This window comes from Loxodonta africana, chromosome 16, assembly GCF_030014295.1.
Source record: "Loxodonta africana isolate mLoxAfr1 chromosome 16, mLoxAfr1.hap2, whole genome shotgun sequence".
Taxonomy (NCBI): Eukaryota; Metazoa; Chordata; class Mammalia; order Proboscidea; family Elephantidae; genus Loxodonta; species Loxodonta africana.
The window spans coordinates 66,950,999-66,978,764 of NC_087357.1; the positions used below are offsets into that span (position 1 = coordinate 66,950,999).

At 40.8% G+C, this 27,766-nt stretch overlaps 1 protein-coding gene across 1 annotated transcript; it reads left to right on the forward strand.

Moving 5' to 3' along the window:
- Positions 1 to 2,787: 2,787 nt before the first annotated feature.
- SRGN (serglycin) lies at positions 2,788 to 27,435 on the forward strand. The gene is made up of 3 exons (XM_003409038.4): positions 2,788 to 2,927; positions 12,401 to 12,548; positions 15,322 to 27,435. The coding sequence occupies exons 1-3, from the start codon at positions 2,852 to 2,854 to the stop codon at positions 15,566 to 15,568; spliced, it is 471 nt and encodes a 156-aa protein (XP_003409086.1). The 5' UTR covers positions 2,788 to 2,851; the 3' UTR covers positions 15,569 to 27,435.
- Positions 27,436 to 27,766: the final 331 nt, after the last annotated feature.

A 27,766-nucleotide genomic window follows, 5' to 3' on the forward strand; every position in this document is an offset into this window, starting at 1 on the left:
CGGGTACCATCCAATCCTTCTGGTCTCAGGCTGGTGAAGTCTCTGGTTCATGTGGTCCTTTAGTCCTTTAGGCTAGTATTTTCCTTGGGTCTTTGGTTTTCTTCATTTTCCCTTGATCTGGGTGGAATGGGACCAATAGATGTATCTTAGATGGCTGCTTGCAGGCTTCTAAGACCTCAGATACTACACACCAAAGTGGGATATAGAACATTTTCTTTATTAACTTTGTTATGCCAATTGACCTAGATGTTCTCTGAGACTACGGTCCCCATAGATTCCCCTTTTAAAAACACCATGCTGAAACCCATAGCTAGTGAAGAGGCAATGTTTATATTCCTTTTTGGGGGGGTTATGTTACTTTCTTAGCTAACAAGGAACTGATTTCTGCCAGGCTCCAGGATAATTGATAGGGAGTAAGAATATCCAGGAAACCCTGGTGGCGTAGCGGTTAAGTGCTACAGCTGCTAACTGAAAGGTCAGCAGTTCAAATCCACCAGGCGCTCCTTGGAAACTCTGTGGGGCAGTTCTACTCTGTCCTGTAGGGTCGCTATGAGTCGGAATCGACTCGACGGCACTGGGTTTTGGGTTTTAAGAATATCTACGTCACAGGCAAATAAACTGAATGTGAAGTGAAGAGGGTGTATTTAAGATTGCCTGACAAGTGAAGGTTAAATTCTGGAACAGAACGTGCCTTTTTGAATTAACAGAACATATGCTTAAGTAGACGTTGAGGCTTAGGGGCAGACATGGGTCCTCTTTGGTTAACGAAGGAACCTTTGATGTCAACAACCGCAACCCTCAGTCTTTGCCATGTGACCATCTGCATTTCTCACCTCACTGTCAGAATGATGAAACCCTGAAGAATAAGTGGCCCAGCTGGAAAGTGAGGGAGCTGGGTAGGGACCCAGGATTTCTGGCTGCTCGTATGAATTTGTCTTGCTCCTCTATAGCTTGAAAAAAAAAAATAGCTTGAAAGAGGGCAAGAAAATGAGACCAGAGGCAGGCTATCTGGAAAAAGAAACTATTAGTTGTCAGCGTGGTAGGAGAAGAGCAAATGCTTATGAATCCTGCAAAAGTTTATTTAAAAAATCACTGAGACCCAGAGAAGAAAAAAGTCAAGTACTCAAATGGAAAAGGCCCCTAAAATTACCGTTTTTAAAGCACAAGCTCTAATCAGCTATGAGAGTTTGCAGGGTACTATTGACAGTTTTGGTGCCAAGGTTTGAAATTGGGGGTTAGGTTTAAAAGTGACCAAAGACGAGGGCTGATATTTCAAGCCAAAACCAATATCCCATAATGGGGAGCTCGCAGGGTTTGTGATTTTCAGGGTTGGTTGCCATACTCAGGAATCCCTGGATGGCAGGGCACACTTCTGGCTGGTTCTGAGGAGGGTCAAAATGTGCACCCTTTGTGTCCTTCCACCACAGCTACTCAGCAGTTGGTTTCTGAGGCCAGCTCTTGGCAGGAAATGGTAAAGGAATCAGCAGGAAGTCTAAAACAAGGGCAGGGAAACTCCTCCCTCCTATCAAAGAACAGGCAAGAGTGAGGAAGAAAATGGAAAGTGGGGGCATGAGTCTTGAACTCTGTCGGGGAGCTGTAGGGATAGAGAGTTCAGATGAAACATGGTGGTCGACTCCTGAAAGGAAGTACAGATAAAGTAAGTGCCCCCAGGGGAGGGATGTGTGATGAACTGTTGTATTTATTGTGTGACCTTAATATGGAGCCTCTACCTGGTGTTCCTCAGTCCTGTAGAAATCTGCACACCATCCCTGGGACCAGGGAAAATGCTCTGGCTTTATTTACAGGGGAGCCCTGGTGGCACAGTGGTTAAGAGCTCAGGCTGCTACCCAAAGGTCAGCAGTTAGAATCCACCAGTCACTCATTGGAAACACTATGGGGCAGTTCTACTCTGTCCCATAGGATCGCAATGAGTCGGAATGGACTGTATGGCAATGGATTTGGTTTTTGGTTTACTTACCGGGGGCAGTGGTTTGTGTGTTTTCTGAGGTCCGTCAGCCCACTGAGAGGAGAACCTACCTTTGCTCCTGGTTTCCAGCTCATTCAAGACAAAAAGGATCCAAAAATCAAGTTGAATAATTTTACCAGGAGAAAAGATGAAAATACAAATAGAATTGAACCATAAGAAATACTCGGTTTGAAGAGCAGAGGAATGAAAAAATTTTCTGTTCTACCAAGTTCTTTGTAAGTGAAAACCCTCACTGGATTCCTGAGGTAGAGGGAGGGAGCCAGTGATCCAATGGGGGAAACTGAGTCTGAGAAGAAGCTGTTTGTTTGAAATCCAGCAACTCATTCTTGCGGGTTAGAGCAGCTTTGAAGTTTCACTCCTCAAGCTTGGTTCAGTGAGCTATGTTTCTCCCTGATGAAAAAGAAAATTAAGAATATCTTATGTTGATGGCACTCAGTTAGGGAAAGGTGCTTGGCTCCCTGGTCTCATCAACAGTGCCGTGGATTCTTAATGTTAGCAAGCTCGTGTTTAGATTGTTACCTGAAGAAAGTCAAAACAAACTGCCCTGAATGCTGATTTTGCTGTTTCAATGGGAAAACATTTTTAACAGGCAAGTGGCAAAAAAAAAAAAAAAAACTTTTGAAAAAAGCAAGCCTGGGGAGTACAGTTTCATAATGGGTATGAATAGTTATTTTGCTTCTGGGGTTTTTTTTTTTTTGGTTTTGATGTGGATCTTTTTCTATTTGTTCAGGAAATTGTGACGTGTCTGCTGGGCAGGGTTTGAGGTTTTGGAACCTTGTCTAAAAGGGACAGAGATAACCCTGCCCCGCTTCCTAATTGCGAGGTTGGAGTGCAGGCGGCTGGAGTGGGAGTGTACTGGTCACCATGCATAGCCTCCTCAGGTGCAGCAGGCTGGTCCTGGCCCTCTCCCTCATCCTCGTGCTGGCATCTTCAGTTCAAGGTAAGACCCAGGAGTGGTTGGTTTTTCCTTCTGAGCTCTTCTTTGTAAGCCCCCCCGCCAAAAAAAAAAAGGTGTTTATTTTAAGGCATGGGATATATAATATTGTAAGGAAGTAGAAGAGGCAGGATTCGGGTGGCTGAAATCCTTAGTGTGAGTTTGGCAACGTTTGGTAACTAGAAAAATTAAACTCTGAAGCAGGTGCAGCCTTGTGAACTCTTACAATGACCGAGATGTGTTATTATACCCTGGCATGAAAATGTGTGGCTTATAAATCAAAAGGCCTAGGAAAGGAAGATAGAAAATGACCCATGCGTTCATCACATGGAAGAGATGGTACTTCCGAGTCATTGATTTTGACACTGGGGACTGTTCTTTTTAAATAAGGGTTAGTTTGCCTGTGCATATATATACATATATTTTCTTTTAACTCGGGTCTTAGTAAACTTTCACATCTAGGTAGGCATAACTAATGTGATACTTTTCAGTTAGATTTTTTAAAAGAGAGGCCAACGAGTTTTAGTATTTGTGCTGTTACTCAAAGAAACATCACACTCGGCAATTTCTTGGTAAGTTTATCATTTAGGGTTCTTTAGTCAGAGTAAACAACTTAAAACCTTTCACGACTAAGAAACGGAAAATGATTAGTTTGTAAGAAAAATACAATTTCTTTTCCTTTGGTAAATAAGGGATCATGTCTAAATAAGGCAGAAGGCCATGGGCAGCCAAATGGATGGCCAAATTAATAGTAGAAAAATATTCAGTATCCCCAAATCATAAAGGAAATGTTGAATCACAGTGACACACATCCTCAATTTGTTTCTTCGAAGCAACTTCTAGTTATCATGTTCTTATTTCCAATGGAGGTGAAATCTTACAGGTGATCTCAGGTACCTTCATCATATATTGGAAAATTCTAAGATTATTTTCTTCTAGTTGCGGAAAAAAAAACAGCAAGTAATGTTGATGAAGCATTTCCATTAACCTTATTTCTTAAGAAAGTACAGCGAAACCTGTGAGAGCTGGAACTCGACGGGACTGCCTTGTTTTTTTGAGTCTCGAAAATTTTTGGCCTTTGACAGGGTGTAGTCTTTTTTTTTTTTTTTTTTTTTAGTCTTACCATATTTCCATTGCTCTCTATTAGTGGAAAATATTTGAATTTTCCTTCTCTCACAGGTTTGAGTGTTTCGTTCTGTTGTGCGTAGGGTCGCTATGAGTCGGAACCAACTTGACGGCACCTAACAACAACAACAAAGACAGGTTTCTGTCTTACACGGTTTCTGGTTTTTGCAGGTTTTACTGTATAAAACATTGTTGATTGTAGGGAACAGGCTTTACTTGGGTCTTTCGGAAAAAATCTTCAACTTATGAAATAATTCCCTAATAACTATCTGCTCTGATGAGATTGAGATACTGAAATCCACGACTGTAGCACAGAGCTGAGTGACCAGTTGGTGCTGGGGATACCCTGGTCTTTATTTTTCCAAAATTTCCCAAAAGTGCCACTTCCTCATTGAGATTCCATAGGTAAAATAGACTTAACACAGACCGAAAATAAAAATAAAAAGTTCCTTTTATAGTATGTATTGGAATGAAAGGAAGAAATAGAAAAAGAAACCAAAACAATATGAAATTGGATAAAATACTAACATTTATATCATCACCTGGTAGATTTAGATCTTTGTTGCAAATGGAAATCAAGAAAGAGACAATAAATGAACTGAAAAACTTGGAAGCTTCTAAAAGAAAAAGGCATTTTGCCTTGGGTTCAAGGCCTTGACAGGTGTCCCCATCTGAATACAAAAGGACACAGGTGCTGTGGTGTAATGTCTTGCTTTGTGTGTGGCCTTTCTAGCCTTGGTCTTGGAACTCCCACCTAGGTGATTGGGTGGGGTTGTATGATAAGGTAATTGTAGTCCACCAAGGGGATTGGTCAGTTTTGCCATCCCTCGGGGCTTGAAATGAGCCACCCCAGAGGCAGGAAAGAGAAGAGCCCACCTCCACCAAGGAAGGAGAGACCCGAAACAGGTGGCACAATGGGTTTCCTGGCCTACAGAGTGAGAAAGCTGAGTGCCTTTGAGCAGAGACTGAGGGCCGAGGAGAAGCCTATGCCTGACCCATGAATTTGGGACTTGCCAGCCTCCACAACTACATGAGCCACTTCCTTTATGTGGTTTGTGAGCTCTGTGAGACATTGCAGCGAATTAGGGAACCCAAAGACAGGTGAGAGAATACCGAGGGGAGAGGGAGTAGCTGATGTCAGAGATCACGGAGCGGTACAGCAGCTTGGAAAAGTTGGACATTTGGGGCATCTTTAACCTCCACCTCCTAGGAACCAGCTTTGTGCTGATCCTTACAAAAGAAATAACTCATTTAGATACCAACCCCTGGCTGCCTGTATAAGTGCTAACGACACAGGCTATAATACAGTCAGGCCACCGTTTCATTCTATGTCCATGTGATGCTAAATATGATTTGATAACATTCTTTTCCCACCCTTTACACGTTTTACTTAACCCATTGGTTTGACTGAACTGTGCAAATTAATTAGACTTGTCACTTGCATTTCCTGGGCATATTCCAAGAGTCTTATGTTACTATAAGCCAACCTGAAGTAAAGACACATTGCAAAATCGGGTCTACAGAGTGCAGAGTGAAATGGAAGTTTACAACAAGTGTGAGACCCTGGAGAGTATAGATGGCTAATCTATTTCATTCAGAGCTCAGAGGATTATTGATGAGGCCTATGACCTAAACTCTTTTATTGCCTCTCTGTTTCAAAGGTGCCCAGAAAGAAAGAAAATGGAAAATCTAAGAGCAAGTGTGGCCAGACTACATGTCCCCTCGATGCTGTCCCCTAGATCACAGTAGGGGTAGTAACTGCACGCCTGTGGTACTGCTGGGTGATCTCTGGTAATGATCATCGTCTTCCCTTTGAGGATGAGTTAGCACTAATTTCTAGAGGCAAAAACAGGATCTGACAGAAATCCTCTCTTGCTCTTTACATCAGCCTCATGCAAAAGGCTTAAGAGACTTACGTAAGTCTCCTTGCAATTAATTAATGGCTATTTTTAAGGTTAGAGTTAACTTTCTGTTGCAACTCAGCAGTCTTCTTAGGTGGATGAGAGGTTTTCCTTACCTAAAACAAAAAGCAAAAAAAACCTTCCTTTGCCGGGAGCCTGGCAGTAACGTTTACCAAGTGGCTTCTGACTCATAGCGACCCCGTATGACAGAGTAGAACTGGCCCACAGGATTTCCTAGGCTGTATTTCTAATCTTTATGGAAGCAGATTGCCAGGTCTTTTCTCCTGGAAGCTGCTGGTAGGTTCGAACTGCCAACCTTTCCGTTAGCGGCTGATCACTTAACCACTGAGCCAGCAGAGCTCCTTACTTGAGAATTTTTTTTCTTCCTGTTGCCTTCTAGTCCATTCCAACTCATAGTGACCCCGTAGCGAGTTGAGGATAGAGAGGGAGAAATCGAAAGTAAACTTTGAGCTTTTTATAGCTTGTCAAACCAGGCAAGGGTGGAGGGATCTTGTGGAGCCCATAGGACGAAGGAAGTAACTTTAACTTAGATAATGAAGGCTGCCGTTTAAGTGCTACCATTTTGAATGAATCGAAATGGTCTTTTTTTTTTTTTTTTTTAACAAGGCAGTTTCTTTAGCTTGCATGCAGTAACTCTCCGTTAAGAACAGGAAGTTAACAAATTGTGATAAAAAATAAACCAACCAAACCAGCTGCCCTTGGGCCTATTCCTACTCCTGTTTGCCCCATTGTTGTTGTAGAGTAGAACTGCACTCCATGGGGTTTCAAGGCTGTGACCCTTCGGAAGCAGATTGCCAGGGCCTTCTTCTGAGGCATCTCTTGGTGGGTTCCATCCACCTACCGTTTGTTTAGTAGTCAAGCACTTAACTGTTTGTGCCACCCAGGGATTCCAAATTGTGATTACGTTGCAGAAAAATTGGTACTACAATATAGAAAGATACAGACAGATTCAAGTGGGGAAGTTGTTTGCTCCGGTAACATTTACCCCTAAGAAGTTCTTGGTGAAGCAGTGCTAGTGACCTTCGTGTGCGGGGGAGGTGGAAGCCAGGCAGTGAGGGAAGGGATTCCAAACACAAATCCTTCTTCCGTTTGGAATCCACCACAAAATTAACCAGCAGATGCTGTAAGTAGGCCTTTTTAGTATGATAACATTTCCATCCATGAAAGTACATTCTTTTATTTCTTAAATTATTATAGTAATAAGATATTTATCTTATGTAAGATGGAGTCAAGATACTCTCACATCAAGGGACAGTCCTGCTGGTGAATTTTCATATCCTGCCAACACCATTGAATAGTTACCTCAGAAATTTTGTGTCTGTAACCATGTTCTTATTTTCGAGTACATTTAAAATCATCAACCCCAAATTTAGATAGACTTTGGGGGTGAAGGTGTTCTACCTTCTATTTCTTTATAAATTTTAAAAGCTGAAATTCTGAACCCTGGGAGAATTTTGTACTTTAGGAAATTTTCTTTCTTTCTTTTTTTTTTTCACTATGTACCAAAATTATATTTGTTATACCAGTGGAAAGATGCAGTCTCTCACTTGGCTGCCTCCTGCTAATACTGATTTTGTTTTTTCTGTTTCACCTCCTATTCAAGCAAAATTTTCTTGAGCTTGATTTTCAGCGCATCAGCTTCAGGTAGAGGAGACAGCCTAGAACTGTGCTGTCCGGTATAGTAGCCACCAGTCATCTGTGGCTATTGAGCACCAGAAATGTGACAAGTCCAAATTGAGACGTGTGTAAGTGCAAAATATACGACCGATTTCAAAGACTCAGTAGAAAAAAGGAATGTAAAATGCCCCATTAAGAACTTTTATATTGATAATATGTTAAAATGACAATCTTTTCAATAGATTGGGCTAAATGCATATATGAAAATTAATATTACCTGTTTCTTTTTAAAATATGGCTACAAGAACATTTAAACTTCCGTATGTGGTTCACCTTTTAGTTGTATGGAGCAGCGCTGGTCTGGACAGCGTAGAGTGTGAAGACGTCGCCCTCTGCTGGAGAAGAAGTTGTACTTTTATCCCAGCTACAAGAAGGGCTTCTTAGTTGTTAGATGCCAAACTAAAGCCTACGATGCACAAAGGACCGTGGTGCTTCACATACTTTTATCGCATTTAAACAGGACCTCTTTGAGGTATAATAATAATACATAAAATATATTTGAAATATGAGAATCAGAGAGATAGTTAAGTGGTAGAACGGGAATTTAAATTCCGGTCTCTATGAGCTGTCTACTATCAGAAATGGGTTGTCATACTCTTTCCCCCCTTCACTGCAGCACCTGGTGCTGTTGTATCCCTGGGTGGCACACATGAGTAAGCAGCTAAATGACTGACTGACAGGCTGGTGGTTTGAATTGAACCAAAGGTGCTTTGGAAGAAAGGCCTGGCTGGCAATCTACTTCCAAAAGATCATACAGCAGAGTGCAGTTCTATTCTGAAACACACAGGGTACTATGAGTCAGAACTGATCATGGCAACTGGTTTAGCTGGTTTATCATGGTGCTAGGTACTATCCTAAGAAGCTAACATTTATTATCCCATTTATTCCTCTGAGCAACCGAAAAAGATGGTCTATTTCTATCCTCATTTTAAAGATGAGGAAATGGAGATACATACAGAGAGGTTAAGTAAGTTGACCAAGGTCACACAGCCAGTAAGAGGCGGACCTTGTTGATATCATTTTGCCTGCCTTGTTCCCAGCCTCCAGGTAGAGACAAGAACTGACCCACTTTGGACAACTAGTGGTCCCAGATCAAAACCAAAAACCAAACCCATTGCCATTGAGTTGATTCCGACTCATAGCCGACCCTATAGGACAGAGCAGAACTGCCCCATAGAGTTTCCAACGAGCAGCTGGTGGATTCAAACTGTCAACTTTTTGGTTAGCAGCCATAGCACTTAACTACTATGCCACCAGGGTTTCTGGTCCCAGACCAGGCGTTGTAAACTACACTGAGGAACCATGGGGAAGACTGTGCTAGAATAGGAATTCTAAAGAGAAAAAGCCAGTGGGAGAATACTTTTTTTCTACTTGAGAGTCCTTTTAATGCTTCTATTTTTAAAGTAATATTGCTTATCACAGCAATTTGGAAACCAAAATGAGAGGGAAAAGTCACTAATAATTCTACCACCTTCATACCACCATAGTTATTTTTGTATACTTCCTCCTATTTTTTCCCCAATAGCTGTTTATGTAGTTGTAATTATTATACGTACAAAGTGGTATTCAGCTTTTTAAATCCATTTTTAAACATAGGTTTCCCTATAATGCTCCCTAATCTTTTTCATAACAACTACTTTTTTACTGTTTGATTAATATTTTCTTATGATGAGTATATGTCTCATAATTTATCTGAGTATTTATTTACTATTGTTGACTCTTTAGTTTGCTTCCTGTGTTTTCCTATTGTAAATAAGACTAAGGTGAATCGTTTTGTGTATCTTTTATATTCTAATCTTGTAATGATTTGGTAATACTGTATTTATAAAGGAAACCCTGGTGGCGTAGTGGTTAAGAGCTATGTCCACTGACCAAAAGGTTGGCAGTTCGAATCCACCAGGTGCTCCTTGGAAACTCTATGGGACAGTTCTACTCTGTCCTATAGGGTCAGAATGGACTCAGTGGCAATGGTTTGGTATTTATAAATTTATAAAATTAATCAGAGATATTGGCTAGGACAAAATTGAATGTTAATAGTCATGAAGGAAGAGGACATTTTGAAAAAGTTCCCAGACTCTGCAGACTTTGAAGAACAAAGTCGTTGGCGATCCTATTGAGATGGAACGTGAAGTTCCAGTTCTGAAGTGGACTCCCCTTTTCCACCTCTGATAGCTGCTTGTGCATACTCACCTACAAACACAGGTGCCTAAGGGGGAAAAATCAAAAACAAAACTCAAATGCGTGGTCTTTGAGTGGTTGAGTAATGAGACGAGGGACAAATTTTCTTTTTGTTTTCCATATTTTTCAAATTTTTCTATAATGAACACGTTCCTTTTATAACATAAATATTATTTTTAAAAATTACAGTGAAAGCAGTCTAGATGTAAGGAATACCCAAATAGACTCTCCACTTCTAAGGGAGACTACTATAGGTAGAAACCCTTCTCTGCTACTCCCTGAGCTAAAGCCAGGGAACACTTGGGCAAGTTGCTATATCAGTCTATATAGCATTCTAGAAAATACAAAGTCATCTATTGTGATCTAAAGCAGATTAGGGGTTGTGTGGGGGAAGGAGGGACCAAGAGGAAGGAGAGGGTGAGGATTACAAAAGGGCACAGGGAAACTTTTGAGTGTTATAGATATGTTCATTACCTTGGTTGTAGTGATGATTCTATGAGCACATTCATATGTTAAAACATTAAATTGTACACTTTAAATAAGTACAGCTTATTATGTCAATGCAATCTTAATAAAGCTGTTAAAAAATAATAATTCATTTTGAATAGGTGATGCATACATGTGGCTCAGAAATCAAAAGGTTGAAAATGACATACAGGAAAAAGTTGGTCTCCTTCATGCTGCTCTCCCCAGTGTGTTCACAAAGGTCGCCGTTTGTTGTGTGTCTTTTCAGGAGACGTTCCGTACATTAAGCATGTATGTAAATACATTCTCAAAGAATGCAAACACACACTAATGGTAACACACTATGCATACGGCTCCTTGCTTTTTTTTACTTAATAATATACTTTGGAGAGGAGTCCCTGGGTGGTGTAAACAGTTAACCTGCTTAGCTGTTAACCGAAAGGTTGGAGGTTAGAATCTACCCAGAGGCACCGCAGAAGAAAGGCCTGGTGATCTATGTCTGAAAAATGAGCCATTTGAGAACCCTGTGGAGCACAGTTCGACTCTGACACGTGGGATCACCGTGAGTCACAGTCAACGGCTGCTGGTTACACCTGGGAGATTATTCTCCACGAGCACACGAAGAGCTGCCGCGTGCCTTTTGATAGCTGTGTAGCACTGTAGGGCTATCCTTTAATTTCTGTAACCAGTTTGTGGCTGATGGACATTCCATTTTTCTGTCTGTTGCTGTTACAAACGATGCTGCAGTGATTGCCAGCAACACCGGTTTTTGTCTTTTTTTTTTTTTTAGTTCTTATCATTTACACGCCAATCTGTAGGGGACAACCAAGTGCTGGTCTTTAAAACCACCTTTCCTGCTTTTCGAGAATTCTAGACAGGCTCTTTTTTGCTAGGTGGTTACTAGTAGCACCTGTTTGAATAAGGCATCTGACTGGCACGGTGAGGAGGTGAGCTCTTCAAAGGGTGGGGAAGCATTTCTCACCAGCAGCCCTCAGTCCTGGCGGAGCTGAGGAATGAAGAATTCATTTCAGGCTAATAAAGGGTCTCCTGTAGAACCTCCTAATACCAGGTTCGAAGTCTTTTTCATAGAAATTAAAAAAAAAAAAAAGCTATGACAGACTGGGATGTTAAAATATACTCCTCTGTGACTAGAAGAGGCTTGTTTTTGTGAAGTCTCTGACTGATCTGAGTATACGTAGAACACAGAGGATGAGTTTTGAGCTAATTTTCATTCCTAAAAATACCTTATGACCCTAAAACACGAGGACTAAGGCTACGTACTTTTCCAGGTATTCTTTAACTATTCTGAACATGTTTCAAGTCACCTCTGCAAAAAGAGGTGGGCTGTGGAGTCAGCTGCAGGTTTGAATCTCCAGTCTGCTACTGTGTGACCTCGGTTTTCCATTGTGTAAGATGGGATAATAGTACAAAAATAATAATAGTTAATCTTACCAAGTGTTTACCATGTGCCTGGCACTATGCGAAGGTCTTTACGTGCATTTTCTCATTTAATTTTTGGGACAAGTTTATGAGATAGAGACCTGTTGGTACCTTCATTTTACAGTGGGGACTTAGGGGAGTTAAGGTTTCACAGCTGCTACAGAGCTCCTGATTCCAAAGGTGGCTGGTTCCAAAAGACTGTTCTAACCTTAAACGCTCTGTTTCATTACCGGGGTGTTGTGAAAAGGACAAACAATGTGTATACAAATTGTTGTTGTTGGTTGCCATTGAGTCGTTGCTGACTCATGGCAAATCCCATGTGTTACAGGGCAGAACTGCTCCATAGGGATTTCTTAGCTGTAATCTTTACAGAAGCTGATCACCAGAGCTTTTCTTCTGTGATACTGCTAGGTAGGTTCGAACCACCAACCTTTAGGTTAGCAGTTGAGTGCAAACCATCTGCACCACCTAAGGACCATGTCTATACCAATAATGTATATAGAAGCCTGGCACATGGTGGGTGCTGCTGCTATATTAATGGGCATAAAGCTTTTATCCACACCCCACCTCCTACCGTGTTTAGAATATATTTAATTCAAAATTTCTCAGGGAGTGTGATTAGAAGCTGTGTAAGACATACTCATTAAGCACGCGGGTTCCTTGTTTGGGCAGGTCATCCTATGCGGAAAGCCAGACACCAGTGGGTACGCTGCAACCCAGACAGTAATTCTGCCAACTGCATTAATGAGAGGGGACCAGTGTTCGACCTATCTCCAGGCGAATCCAACAGAATTCTCCCTCCAAGGAATGACCCTTTTTCGTAAGTAGGATTTCACAGATTTTAATGTGATCATAACTTCACAACCTCTGCTGAGGTCCTGTCATGGTGGTGGGAGGATTGTTTAGAGTGTTTCCTTCAGGCTTCTGTTTTGCTGGTTTGGTTTTTCACTGCCATCCTCAGAATGCAGGTTGGCGGTCCTTTGCCTGTGTTTTTACTCTTAAGTCCACAGTACTGAGTTTGAACTTCTGGTACTGTGCTTTCCTTCCTGTCCCTGTGGATGAATGATCCCTGCTTTTGTGCCAATCCTGCGCCTGTTTGCCCTCAGATCCATTCCTTGTCTTTCTCCGGCTCTGTTCTGTAGCAAGGGGGACTGACCCTTGTGGACTGCATTTCTCAGGCTCCAGGTCGGTGGCTGAATTAAGCCAATGGAAGCCATGGAAGGGAGAGTGCAGAGCATGGAAGAAGGGAGAGACCAGGGTGTTTCCTCTCACTGTCTGCCTTGGTGGCACTTCTGGCAGGGCTGTGTCTCGTCCATGGCTTCAGCTTCCACCAGGTGGCCAATCCCTGGGCTCAGGTAACACCACCTCCTTCCATCTTTCCCCCAGCCCAGGATACAAGTGTCTTCTTGCTGTCGATAATCTTTGGGCTACCTCACCATCCCCCGTTTGGCTTCACTTCTCTTCCATCACATGTATACCAATTCCTTCTCTGTTAAATATTCAAAGAAATTTCCTTATTGGACCCTGAGTGTTGCAGCTTTTAAGGCCACACCTCACGTATGTGAATCTCCACGCACCTTCTCCAGGGCTTCAGTTCTGCAGTTAACCCCTCTGAACTCTTCAGCATCTTTGCCCAGTCAGCATGCAAATGTTCTCTAGTATCTCCCTTGTTTGGATAAAAGCCCTCCTTTGACTCAACCTCCCTCCAGCTGTTGCCCATTCTCTGCTCCTGTTCACGTGACCCTTCCTGTGAGTGTTGCCTATACTTGCTGTCACCACCTTCTCCTCAACCACCTTCTGTGAGACTACTGCTAAGGTCACAGTTACTCCAGGTTGACACATCCACTGGTCTGTTTTTAGCTTACTTCATTTCTTAAGTCCCTTCAAGAACAATTGACCACCACCTCCTTTGAAATACTTTCTTCTGGGCTTCCACAACCCCGCTTCTCCTGGATTCCCATGACCCCACTTCTCCTAGGTTCCCACTTGCTTCCCTGGCTGTTCTTTGTCCCCTGCTCAACCTTTAATATGTTGGCATGTCCCTGGCTCTGTCCTGGGCCCCCTTATCTATCTATGTGCTTTTCCTAGTGACCTCATTCCATTCCATGTCATTTAATTCCATATACATGTCAGTAAAGGAGCCTTGGTGGCACAGTGGTTAAAGCACTCAGCTGCCAACCAAGAAGTAGGTGGTTCGAACCCACTAGCTTCTCAGCAGGAGAAAGATGTGGCAGTCTGCTTCTGTAAAGATTTACAGCCTTGGAAACCTTATGGGGCAGTTCTACTGTGTCCCATAGTGTCACTTTGAGTTGGGATTGACTCGATGACAGTGTTTTGTTTTTTATCAGTTAACTACTAAATCTGTGTTCCAGCTCTGATTTCTTTTCCCTGATTCCCCAGTAAGGTAGCGACCTGGTCACCTTCTATCACGTTAGTCTATTTTATTCCTCTGCGTAGTACTTAGCACAACCTAATATTTTCCTGGTTTATTTGTTTTGTATTGTCTGTCTTCCCCATTAGATTATAAACTTCCCAAGAGTAGAGGCCTTGTTTGCCTGTCCCTGTTCTTTTCCTTGGCTTTCGGAAGAGGGACCAGATTTTCTGTAAATATTTATGGATTGCTTGCATGTTGTATGGCTTGTGGTTTATTATTTTCATTGAGAAAATTACCCAGAGGCTGTGAAACTCACCTCTTTGCTCTGATGCTTTGTTGTCCTCTTCTGGCATTTAAAGGTGGCACCATTGCTCTGGTCACGTGGTGCTCAGGGGACTTGTAACCACTACACTCAACCCAGACACATCAGCCCTACCTTTCAGCCCTCTTGAGATGAAAGAATGGCCATTGAAGGCAGGATAATTTTTGGATATATTTTTTGGGAGGAAATTCAATGTTATATGGTGGCAGATATAATACTTCACTGTTACAAAGAATTTCTCAGGAGTGAGTTTTGTTCAAGTACTGTAAATTATTAGAACGTTTTTGGAAATTTTAAATTAAGAGAAAATATCTGTTTAGGCTAACTTAGATGTTTATCCTTTCTTTAGCGGGAGAAATGGAAAAAGAAATCTTTGTTTTTGATAAATGACCCCTTAAGTAAATTCCAAATATAAGGTTTGCTAACGGTTAAGAGCTGGACTACTAGCTGAAAAGTTGGTGGTTCAAACCTACGCAGAGATGCCTTGGAAGACAAGTGTGGCAATCTGCTTCCGAAAGGCCGCAGCTGTGAAAACCCCATGGAGCAGTTCTACTCCTCACACATGGGGTTGCTATGAGTTGGAATCAATACGACGGCAACTAACAACAACATGCTGGTTGTAAGAAAATTAACACTGCTTGTATGAGTCTGCAACGGGTAGATGTGGAATTGATAAGTGACATGCTGATTGGTAAGTTAGGCAAGATAAGTATAGCTAAACAGGTGGGAAGGCCTGACGTATATTTTTTTGCTTTAAATTGGGGAGCTTTTACTCTTTTCATTTGAGGAACAAGTGCCCGCGTTTGTTTCCTTATCTTAAAATTTGTTGTTATGATTATCTTCCTTTTGTCTCAAACTTTACTGTGTGTTTTCTTTTGTCTTCTTGTCATACTTCAGAACGAGGTTCCAGAACTTGCAAGATGTCTTCCCTCTTTCTGAGGACTTCTCTGGATCAGGCTCCGGCTCCGGCTCCGGCTCTGGCTTAAGCTCGGAAAGCATCTTCCCTAACGAAATCAACCAAGAATACCAGCCAGTAGACGGAAACAATGCTTTCTATCACAACTTCAGGCCTCGTGGGAGGGATCTGCCCTCAGACAAGCAGGACTCAGCTCAAGATGGATCGGAAGAAGATTTTAGCATATAAAGAGAGGGTTTCACCACCTTGACACCAGGCGATGTGTTCAGTATCTTTTGTGTGCCATGGTTAAATGATTAATTTTGGGAACAAAAAGTTTTATAGAAATCTTTAAACATTTGACAAAGAAGCTTAAATTTATATCTCTTTTCTGTTTCTTATAAAGTTTTCAAAAGACATATGCTTACGCTTTAACACTGTTATCTGTCCTATTGTTCTGGAAAATACTTGCATTTCCTTTCTACCATATTCAGCCAACCTTACTACGAAATTAACAAGGCTCCCATGTCTATAAAATTGCTTGAAAGAATAAGTTATACTTAAAAAAAAAATTCAGTTTGAGAAGCAAATTGACAGGCCATGCCTTTTTGTCTCCAGGAAGCCAACTGATTGTGAAGGAAGGTTATGCCTCTTTTTTTATGGCGGAAAAAAAAATCAAGATGCAACACACAGTGAATTTTTAGAGTGGGTGTTTGTGTTTTACAGTGTGAAGTGTGTTACCATAATACCCCGACTGGCTATGTTTGCAGAGTAGAAGGCATTGTTTATCTAGAAGTAGGATTGCCGTTAGAGTTGGAAATTTAAGACCCAAGTTAAAGCACGGCTGTGCTCTCTGTACCTCATATTCTTTACTTTTTTTTTTTTCTGGGTATCTTTGTATTTTCAAATGTTACTCTATTAAAGCAGAAGTATAACCAAAGACTTAAGCTGTCTGATACCTCTGTTCTAAACTCGGAATAATCGTTTTGGTTCAGGTGTTTCTAGAAGTCTTATCGACAAAATATCTTCAAAATTACTTTACAATCAGTACAAAAATTTTTTTTAACTAGAGTCAAATCATATTAACTAGCATGTGATAAAAGCAATCATGCCTTAGCAACGAGGTTGTACTTATGAAAGGACTTCCTCTACCTAAGGATATTCATTCTCTGTTCCCTTTTAGTTCTCAAATCCTGTCAGCATCACGGTCGTGCATTCTGTTCTGGCCCGTCCAGATCCATCCTTTAGAACCAAGGACATACTCAAATTAGTCTCTGCTGAAGAGACCCACATCATCCAAATTCACGCCCCTTCCCAGGGAAGCCTGAATCCAATGACTGGTTGATGTGGGTGTATGAACACCTGGCCCCTCAGTGAACTTGGGCAACTCAGGAAGACCACCACAGTTTCAGAGCCCCCTGAGCGCTCATCTGAGGCTTTGTTGGGGCTATTTTTCAGCTCAGTTTCTTCCTTTACTCATTCTTTCTTCTTCCCATTGTCCTCCCAGGTATTTATCCCAAGAGTACTCCCTTAAAAACTTTCTGCACACTAGTCTCTATCTCAGAGTTTGCTTCATGGAGAATCCAACCTGTGACAGTTGGTGCCAGGAGAGGTAGAAAGCTGATACCAAGGTGGAATTTTGGAGCTCCATCACCTGCTGCCTGAGTGGCAATGAGGACCTCATCCTTGGCTGTAGATAGTTGTAGATGCAGGCCCAAGATGCATTGCAATTGTTCACCTTTTCACTGATGATGAACTGAGATGGTATACCAATGGAAGGAAGTGCACTGGGGGGCAATATACCAGGCATTTGAGAAATATGGGGCAATGGTAATTCTAAAGACAATGGAATTGGATGGCTGTTACTGGAGGTAATTAATGCTTTTGGAAGAGACAAGGAAAGGCAGAATACTAAAAAACTCCCCTCCTGTTGCAGAAGGGCAGAGAAAGCTCTGGACCAGGACTAATCACAATAGCAGAGTTCCAAGAATGTTAAATTTTCAACCTAGGCAAGTCAACTATGCGACGTCAAGGTGCCAGTCAGGAAACAAAGGAACTCTAAGATACAGTGACAACTAGATTGATCCATTCAAATCTTGAAACCCCAGACTCTCCTGAACCTTGGAGTCTATAGAAGAGACCCACTCCTCCTTAAGAACTAATGCTTTCCTCTTTCTTGAAGATGATTAAGAGACCTGTGTCCTTCAAAATAACATGTACCTTTGCCTCAAGATCTGTCCCCATCTCCCCTCCTGGCCACTAGGCAATAACTGAAGATAAGTTGCAATATAAACCAACAGAGGACGTGCTGGGCCTACTAAGTAGGAAGGGTAATACATCCTGAAGATTTTGCAGAGCCCAGCTAACGTGTACCTCAGAAGCTGAGAGAGTGTCTATGAGATTTGATTCCAAGAGTATGGAATCAAGGACAGAGGTGGAACATAAAGTTGCACAAGGGAATGTCTTAGGTTGCTAGTGGTGCCATAACACAGATACCACAAGCGGGTTGCTTTAAAGGGCAGAAAGTAATTTCCTCACAGTTCAGGAGGCTGCAAGTCCAAATTTAGGGGGAGGTCCTTCCTTGTCTCTTTCAGCTTCTAGTAGCTGCCAGCAATCTTGGTGTTCTTGGGCTTGTAAATACATCTGTCTGGGTTGTCTACCTTCCTTTTCCCCCTGTGTGTGTTCCCCTGTGATGCCAGCTGCAGTAGCAGAAGCTGCAGTTAATTCCACTGACCTTTCTAAGTTTTCCTCAGGAACTTAGCCCTCCGGGGTCCTGAAGGGGCAATTCCCAGAATTTATATGAAGCAAATGGATCTTAGTGGCACAAGGAGTGGGCAGTTTGGGGTGCTGTGCTGTGTCACTCAGATTTCCCATTCAGTACTGGAGGACTTAATCTCCCAGCCGCTGGGAAGATGGCTGACAGCTGCAGGCTCTTAGATGAAGAGTGCCACCTAATCCAAGGCCATGATCCCTTCTCTGGACAGCTCACAGCTGAAGACTTACCTGTGCACAGGTATAAAGGCTTGAACCTCATGCCCTCTTGGAACTACTTTGAAGGACCATTCCAGTGTCAGAACTACCTGTGGTGTCATCCAAGGCCTTGTTGTGATTACAGTGCAGTTTTATTTATTCCTCTGTCTAATCCTGCTTCCTTCTGGTCCTGCACAAGTGTTGCTTTAAAGAATACTCCCTAATAAACTCTCCATGCTATTCTTCATCTCAGAGTCTGCTTCCCATGGAACCCAACTTACAGCAATCATCTTTATAGCATTTTACTTTTGGTGACAGTTGCTAAATTATACCCAGATCCCTTTGTTAATGAATCTATTTATGATTATTTAACATATTTATCATGAATTCAGTGAGTTTTTATGCCCAGTAGGGTGTTACTGTAACAAGACCAATTTTTTGGCTCCTGTAACTATTATAATATAGCAGAGAAAATAAGGCATGCTGCTTTTTCTTCTGTAGTTAAGTGCTGGTTTAACACATTTGAAGAGGGGATAGGTAGTTTAGGTTGGCTTTATCAAAAAAATGACACTCTTGGGAAGCGGGGCCAAGATGGCAGAATAGCCAGACGCTTCCTGCGATCCCTCTTACAACAAAGACCCAAAAAACAAGTGAAACGATTATATTTATGACAAGCTAGAAGCCCTGAACATCAAAGGCAAAGTTAAAAAACGGACTGAGTGGCAGGTGGAGGGAGAAACGGTTCAGAAGCTGAGGGGAGTTGCCGGACCTGAATTGCTGGGATCCCTCAGGCACCATTCCCAGGAGCGGCTGCGGCAGGCTGGTGGTAGTGTTCGGCTGCAGTTTCCTCAGGGAGAAGCAGCCAGGCGCACAGCCTACTCACACCTCTGGAACCAGAGAAGAACTGTGCTCTCGGCAAAAGCTAAGTATTTGCATATATTTTACCGCACCCCCAGCCCCCAGGCCGGCTTCAGTGGCTGTTGATTTCCCTGTTAATAGGCCCTATTAACCACCCTGAGCCATCCTCCTGGCTTTAGAGTAAGAATAAATTCACAATTGGGGGAAAAGATAATTTGCCAGCTCCACTAAGTTGGGGAGCTGAGAACAGAAGTGGCTCCTGTCCAGGCATAAACGGTCTGTGGACTTTGAACACTTTCCCCCCTGTGTGGTCCTGTGTGGGCCTATTTCAGGAGAATAGGCCCTTGTTGGCAGGCTCCAACTGTTTCAGCTGTGCAGTGAAGAGGTGGGTGTTTGATATTTGACACTGCCTTTCCTATTTTTTTTTTTCCTATTAAACAGGGTCCTCACCTACCCACATCAGGGGGCATAAGAACTGGTGGCTCTGCTCAGGTCACCCAGCCACCTGCAACAGGGGCCCAAGGATAACTGGTACCTCCCAGTCCTTACAACCAAAAGCATTGGGCGCCCACGGTCCGTCTGCAGGATCCACCCACCTGTATGCTCTAGGAAACAAGGACACGATTTCCTCACAGACACTCAGAGGACGGTTCTCAGCCCCCTGCCTTGTTCATAGTGTGACCCCCTGCTGCAACCAGATACTGGTACCTACACCAATCACCCCTGCACCTCCAAGACTGTAGGACAGAGCCTGTACCACACACCTGAGCTGAATTCTTACAAGAAAAGTGAATGGAATCCTAGACTGATATACCTGATAATAGCTCTAGCCATCCGGTGACAGGACGTCAGAGCTTTAAAGGCAAAAATAATCAGGCTAGCTCACTCAAGCAATCCATATGGGCATACCAAAACAAAACAAAGCAATAAGCCAGGATATAGTAAGCAAACATAAAATAAACTAATACAGTAACTTATAGATGGCTCGGAGACAACAGTCAATATCAAGTCACATAAAGAAACAGACCATGATTGCCTCAATAAGCTCTCAAAACAAAGAATCAACGGATCTTCTGGATGAAGGTGTCTTCCTAGAATTACCAGACCCAGAATTCAAAAGATTTATATACAGAACTCTTCAAGACAACAGGAACGAGACTAGGAAGGTGATCAGGCAGTACACAAAATAAGCCAAGGAACACACAGATAAACTAGTTGAAGAAATTAAGAAGATTATTCAAGAACATAATGAAAAATTTAACAAGCTGCAAGAATCCATAGAGAGACAGCAATCAGGAATTCAGAAGATTAACAATAAAATTGCAGAATTAGACAACTTAATAGAAAGTCAGAGGAGCAGAATTGAGCAAGTGGAAGGCAGAATTGGTGAGCTTGAAGATAAAAGACTTGGCACCAATATATTTGAAGAAAAATCAGATAAAAGAATTAAAAAAAATGAAGAAAACTTAAGAATCATGTGGGACCCTATCAAGAGAAATAACCTACGAGTGATTGGAGTACCAGAACAGGGAGGGACAATAGAAAATACAGAGAGAATTGTTGAGCATTTGTTGGCAGAAAACTTCCCTGATACCGTGAAAGATGAGAAGATATCTATCCAAGATGCTCATTGAACTCCACATAAGGTAGATTTTAAAAGAAAGTCACCAAAACATATTATAATCAAACTTGCCAAAACCAAATATAAAGAGAGAATTTTAAGAGTAGCTAGGGATAACGGAAAAGTCACCTACAAAGGAGAGTCAATAAGAATTAGCTCGGACTACTTGGCAGAAACCATGCAGGCAAGAAGGCAATGGGATGACTTATATAAAGCATTGACGGAAAAAAATTGCCAGCCAAGAATCATAGCCACCAAAATTGTCTCTCAAATATGAAAGTGAAATTAGGACATTTCCAGATAAACAGAAGTTTAGGGAATTTGTAAAAACCAAACCAAAACCATAAGAAATTCTAAAGGGAGTTCTTTGGTTAGAAGATCAATAATATCAGGTATCAACCCAAGACTGGAACACTGGACAGAGCAATCAGAGATCAATCCAGACAGGGAAATCACAAAAACAAATCAAGATTAAAAAACGCTCAAAACGGAGAAACAGTGATGTTATTATGTAAAAGAAGACAACATTAAAACAGTAAAGAGGGATTAAGAAATGTAGTCATAGATCTTTCATATGGAGAGGAAGGCAAGACGATATAAAGAAATACAAGTTAGGATTAAACTTAGAAAAATAGGGGTAAATATTCAGGTAACCACAAAGGCGACTAACTATCCTACTCATCAAAATAAAACACAAGAAAAAAATAGAGACTCAGCAGAAACAAAATCAACAACAACAAATAAGAGGAAAAGACAATATATAAAGTACTCAGCACAAAAAAATAAGTGGGAAAAAGAAACTGTCAACAACCCACAAAAAAAAGACATCAAAATGACAGCACTAAACTCATACCTATCTATAATTATGCTGAATATAAATGGACTAAATGCAGCAATAAAGAAACAGACAGTGGCAGAATGGATAAAAAAACATAATCTGTCTATATGCTGCCTACAAGAGAAACACCTTAGAGATGCAAACAAACTAAAACTCAAAGGATGGAAAAAATATATCAAGCAAACAACAATCAAAACAGAGCATGAGTGGCAGTATTAATTTCCAACAAAATAGACTTTAAAGTTAAATCCACCACACAGGATAAGGAAGGACACTATATAATGATTAAAGGGACAACATACCAGGAGGATACAACCATATTAAATATTTATGCACCCAATGACAGGGCTTCAAGATACCTAAAACAAACTCTAACAGCATTGAAAAGTCAGATAGACAGCTCCACAATTATAGTAGGAGACTTCAACATGCCACTTTCGGTGAAGGACAGGACATCCAGAAAGAAGCTCAATAAAGACAAGGAAGATCTAAATGCCACTGTCAACCAAGTTGACCTCATAGACATATACAGAACACTCCACCGAACAGCAGCCAAGTATACTTTCTTTTCCAATGCACATGGAACATTCTCTAGAGCAGACCACATACTAGGTCATAAAGCAAGCCTTAGCAGAATCCAAAACATCGAAATATTACAAAGCATCTTATCTGATCATAAGGCCATAAAAGTACAAATCAAGAAGAGAAAACGTAAGGAAAAGAAATCAAACACTTGGAAACTGAACAATACTCTGCTCAAAAATGACTGGGTTACAGAAGAAATAAAGGTTAGAATAAAGAAATTCACAGAATCCAATGAGAATGAAAACACTTCCTATCAGAACCTTTGGGACACAGCGAAAGCAGTGCTCAGAGGTCAATTTATACCAATAAATGCACACATACAAAAAGAAGAAAGGGCCAAAATCAAAGAATTATCCCTACAACTTGAACAAATAGAAAGAGAGCAACAAAAGAAACCCCCAGGCACCAGAAGAAAGCAATAGTAAAAATTAGAGCAGAACTAAATGAAATAGAAAAACAATTAAAAGAGTTAACAAGACCAAAAGCTGGTTCTTAGAAAAAATTAACAAAATTGATAAACCACTGGCCAAACTGACAAAAGAAACACAGGAGAGGAAGCAAATAACCCGAATAAGAAATGAGATGGGCAATATTACAAAAGACCCAACTGAAATTAAAAGAATCAATCATGTTAGAGTACAAGAAAAATTGTACTCTAACAAATCTGAAACCTAAAAGAAATGGATGAATTCCTTGAAATGCACTACCTACCTAAACTAACACAAAGAGAGGTAGAACAACTAAATAGACCCATAACAAAAGAAGAGATTGAAAAGGTAATCAAAAAATTCCCAACAACAAAAAAAAGCCCTAGCCCAGATGGCTTAACTGCACAGTTTTAAACTTGAGAAGAGTTAACATCACTGCTACTAAAGGTATTCCAGAGCATAGAAAAGGATGGAATACTCCCAAACTCATTCTCTGAAGCCAGCACACCCTGATACCAAAACCAGGTAAAAAAACAACAAAAAAGGAAAATTACAGACCTATATCCCTCATTTTTTTTTTTATCCCTCATGAACTTAGATGCAAAAATCCTCAACAAAATTCTAGCCAATAGAATTCAACAACACATTAAAAAAATAATTCACCGTGACCAAGTGGGATTCATACCAGGTATGCGGGGATGGTTCAACATCAGAAAAACAATTAATGTAATCCATCATTTTTTTTTTATCATATAAATAAAATAAAAGTCAAGAACCACATGATTTTATCAATTGATGCAGAAAAGGCATTTGACAAAGTTCAATACCCATTCATGATAAAAACTCTCAGCAAAATAGGAATAGAAGGAAAACTCCTCAACATAATAAAGGGCATTTATACAAAGGCAACAGCCAACATCAACCTAAGTGGAGAGAGCCTGAAAGCATCCCCCTTGAGACTGGGAACCAGACAAGAATGCCCTTTATCACCACTCTCATTCAACATTGTGCTGGAGGTCCTAGCCAGAGCAATTAGGCTAGATAAAGAAATAAAGGGCATCCAGGTTGACAAGGAAGAAGTAATAGTATCTCTATTTGCAAATGACATGATCTTATACACAGAAAACCCTAAGGAATCCTCGAGAAAACTACTGAAACTAATAGAAGAGTTCATCAGAGTGTCAGCATATAAGATAAACATACAAAAATCAGTTGGATTCCTCTACATCAACAAAAAGAACATTGAGGAGGAAATCACCAAATTAATACCATTTACAGTAGCCCCCAAGAAGATAAAATACTTAGGAATAAATCTCACCAGAGATGTAAAAGACCTATACAAAGAAAACTACAAGACAGTACTGCAAGAAACCAAAAGAGACCTACATAAGTGGAAAAACATATCTTGCTCATGGATAAGACGACTTAACATTGTAAAAAAGTCTACTCTACCAAAAATGATATACAGATACAATGCAATTCCGATTCAAATTTCAACATTTTTTAATGAGATTGAGAAACACATCACCAACTTCATATGGAAGGGAAAGAGACCCCCGATAAGTAAAGCATTACTGAAAAAGAAGAACAAAGTGGGAGGCCTCACTCTACCTGATTTTAGAACCTACCTTTTTTTTTTTTTTAATCCTGCTACAGTAGTCAAAACAGCCTGGTACTGGTACAACAACAGACACATAGACCGATGGAACAGAAGTGAGAATCCAGACACAAATCCATCCACATATGTGCAGCTGATATTTGACAAAGGCCCAAAGTCAGTTAAATGGGGAAAAGACAGTCTCTTTAACAAATGGTGCTGGCATAACTGGATATCCACCTGCAAAAAAATGAAACAAGACCCATACCTCACTCCATGCACAAAAACTAACTCAAAATGGATCAAAGACCTAAATATAAAACCTAAATCGATAAAGATCATGGAAGAAAAAATAGGGACAATACTAGGAGCCCTAATACATGGCATAAATAGTATATAAAACATTACTAACAATGCAGACAACTAACAAACCAGATAACTGCAAGCTCCTAAAAATCAAACACCTATGCTCATCCAAAGACCTCACCAAAAGAGTAAAAAGATTACCTACAGACTGGGAAAAAATTTTTGCCTATGACATTTCCAATCAGCGTTTGATCTCTAAAATCTACATGATACTGCAAAAACTCAACTGCAAAAAGATAAATAACCTAATTAAAAAATGGGCAAAAGATATGAACAGGCACTTCACTGAAGACATTCAGGTAGCTAACAGACACATGAGGAAATGCTCACGGTCTCACGGTCATTAGCCATTAGAGAAATGCAAATCAAAACTACAGTGAGAATCCATCTCACTCCAACAAGGCTAGCATTAATCCAAAAAACACAAAATAATACATGTTGGAGAGGTTGTGGAGTTATACACTGCTATTGGGAATGTAAAATGGTACAACCACTTTGGAAATCGATTTGGTGCTTCCTTAAAAAACTAGAAATAGAATTACCATATGATCCAGCAATCCCACTCCTTGGAATATATCCTAGAGAATTCAGAGCCTTTACACGAACAGATATATGCACACCTATGTTCACTGCAACACTGTTTACAATAGGAAAAAGATGGAAGCAATCAAGATGCCCATCAACAGGTGAATGGATAAATTATGGTATATTCACACAATGGAATATTATGCATCAATAAAGAACAATGATGAATCTGAAATATTTCATAATGTGGAGGACTCTGGAAGGCATTATGCTGAGTGAAATTAGTTCCAAAGGACAAATATTGTATAAGAGCACTATTATAATAACTGGAGAAATAGTTTAAACTGAGAAGAAAACATTCTTTCATGGTTACGAGAAGGGGTAGGGAGGAGGGGTGGGAGAGGGGCATTCACTGATAGTAGATAAGAACTACTTTAGGTGAAGGGAAAGACAGCACACAATACAGGGGAGGTCAGCACAACTGGACCAAACCAAAAGCAAAGAAGTTTCCTGAATAAACTGAATGCTTTGAAGGCCAGCATAGCAGGGGTGGGGGTTTGGGGACCATGGATTCAGGGGACATCTAAGTCAGCTGGCATAATAAAATCTATTAACATTCTGCCTTCCACTTTGGAGAGTAGCTTCTGGGATCCTAAATGCTAGCAAGTGGCCATCTAAGATGCATCAACTGGTCTCAACCCACCTGGAGTTAAGGAGAATGAAGAACACCAAAGATGCAAGGTAAATACGAGCCCAGGAGACATAAAGGACCACATAAACCACAGACTGCCTCGGCCTGAGACCAGAAGAGCTAGATGGTGCCCGGCTACCACAACTGATGACTGCCCTGACAGGGAGTGCAACGGAGAGCCCCTGAGGGAGCAGGAGAGCAGTGGGATGCAGACCTCAAGTTCTCATAAAGAGACCAAACTTAATGATCTGACTCAGACTAGAAGGACCCCAGAGGTCATGCTCCCCAGACCTTCTGTTACCCCAAGACAGGAACCATTCCCAAAGCCAACTCTTCAGACAGGGATTGGACTGGACTATGGGATAGAAAATGATACTGGTGAAGAGTGAGCTTCTTGGATCAAGTAGACACATGAGACTATGTGGGCATCTTCTGTCTGGAGGGGAGATGAGAGGGCAGAGGGGCTCAGAAGCTGGCCGAATGGACACGAAAATAGAGAGTGGAGGGAAGGAGTGTGCAGTTCATGGTGGGGGAGAGCAATTAGGGGTATATAGCAAGGTGTATAGAAATTTTTGCAGGACAGACCGACTTGATTTGTAAGCTTTTACTTAAAGTACAAAAAAAATTAAAAGAAAATGACACTTATGGAGAAAAGTCTTAAGTTTGTCACAAAAGAAATGCAGAAGATTTCTATTTTTGGAGAGGTAATTAGACTGGTGGAAAGAATATGAGCTTTAGAATGGCAAAGTCTTGGCTTAAATATCAGTTTCACTCTTTGTTAGCTGTATAACTTTAGGTTACCTAACTTAGCTAAGATTTTCTAAGAAAAGCAGTACAGTGACGGGGTTAATTGCATGGACTCCAGAACCAGGTTACCAGGGGTACAAAATTCTGTCACTTACCAGCTAGGTAACCTGAGTTACCTCAGTTTCTTCCTCTTTAAAATGAGGGTAATCTCATTTTAAGGTACCTTTACCTTATAGGTTTGTTGAGATAATTAATTAAGTTAATATATGAAGTGCTTGCAACAATATTATTGAGTGAGTGACCAATAAACATGGGCTATCATTATCTGTACTAAAGGGTAACAATACTCACAGAGTCATGGTGAGGATTATATGAGGCAATGTATGGGATATGATTAGCTTAGTGTCCAGCACATAGCAAGCTCCAAAAATTATCATTATGAAAATATTTTTCATAGCTACGTCATAAGATTCTTTTAAGGATTCCATCTATATGCCAAGCACTGCTACATGCTGGGGATACAGAGGAAACAAAGACACACCAGATGACCTTTGTCCTCAAGTTTAGAGTCTCTCAGGGATTAAATGAAATCTGTAAGTCTTTCCCAGCACAAATGAAAGTAGATACACGGAAGTAAACATTACCTGACACATAGGGGAAATAGCACGTTGCTCATGTAGGTTCTTTGTAATTACTCTTTTGGGGTTCAGTTTGTTAATCAACCAACTATCACCATGATTATAGGTTTTTTTTTTTTTTTTGTGGTGGGGTGCTTCTTCCAATTTGTACTTTTGAATAACTCTCTAAATTCATGACGATTTTTAAAAATCTGATATTATTCAATTAAAAAAAAAAAAGGACCAAGGCACCAGGAATAAACAGTTAAGACTGCTCACAATTTAGTGGAAGAAAGACATAAATAACTGTAATACATTTTACATTATAGACATGTCTCCAAATCTATAATTATAAACAAGGTGCTGAGGTAGCAAAAAGAAAGGAATGATTAATTTTGCAGAAGCTTTTGGTCTGCATTCCCTGAACATGTTATCTGTTTTACCGTTTGAGTCATTGCTTAAAATATTAATACAATTGATTTTTCAGAACTCTATTTGTCCTCTTAGGTTTACACTAAACCAGGATTTCTCAACCTCAGCATTACTGACATTTTGGACAGGATATTTCTTTGTTGTAGGGGGCTGTGCATTGTAGGATATTTGG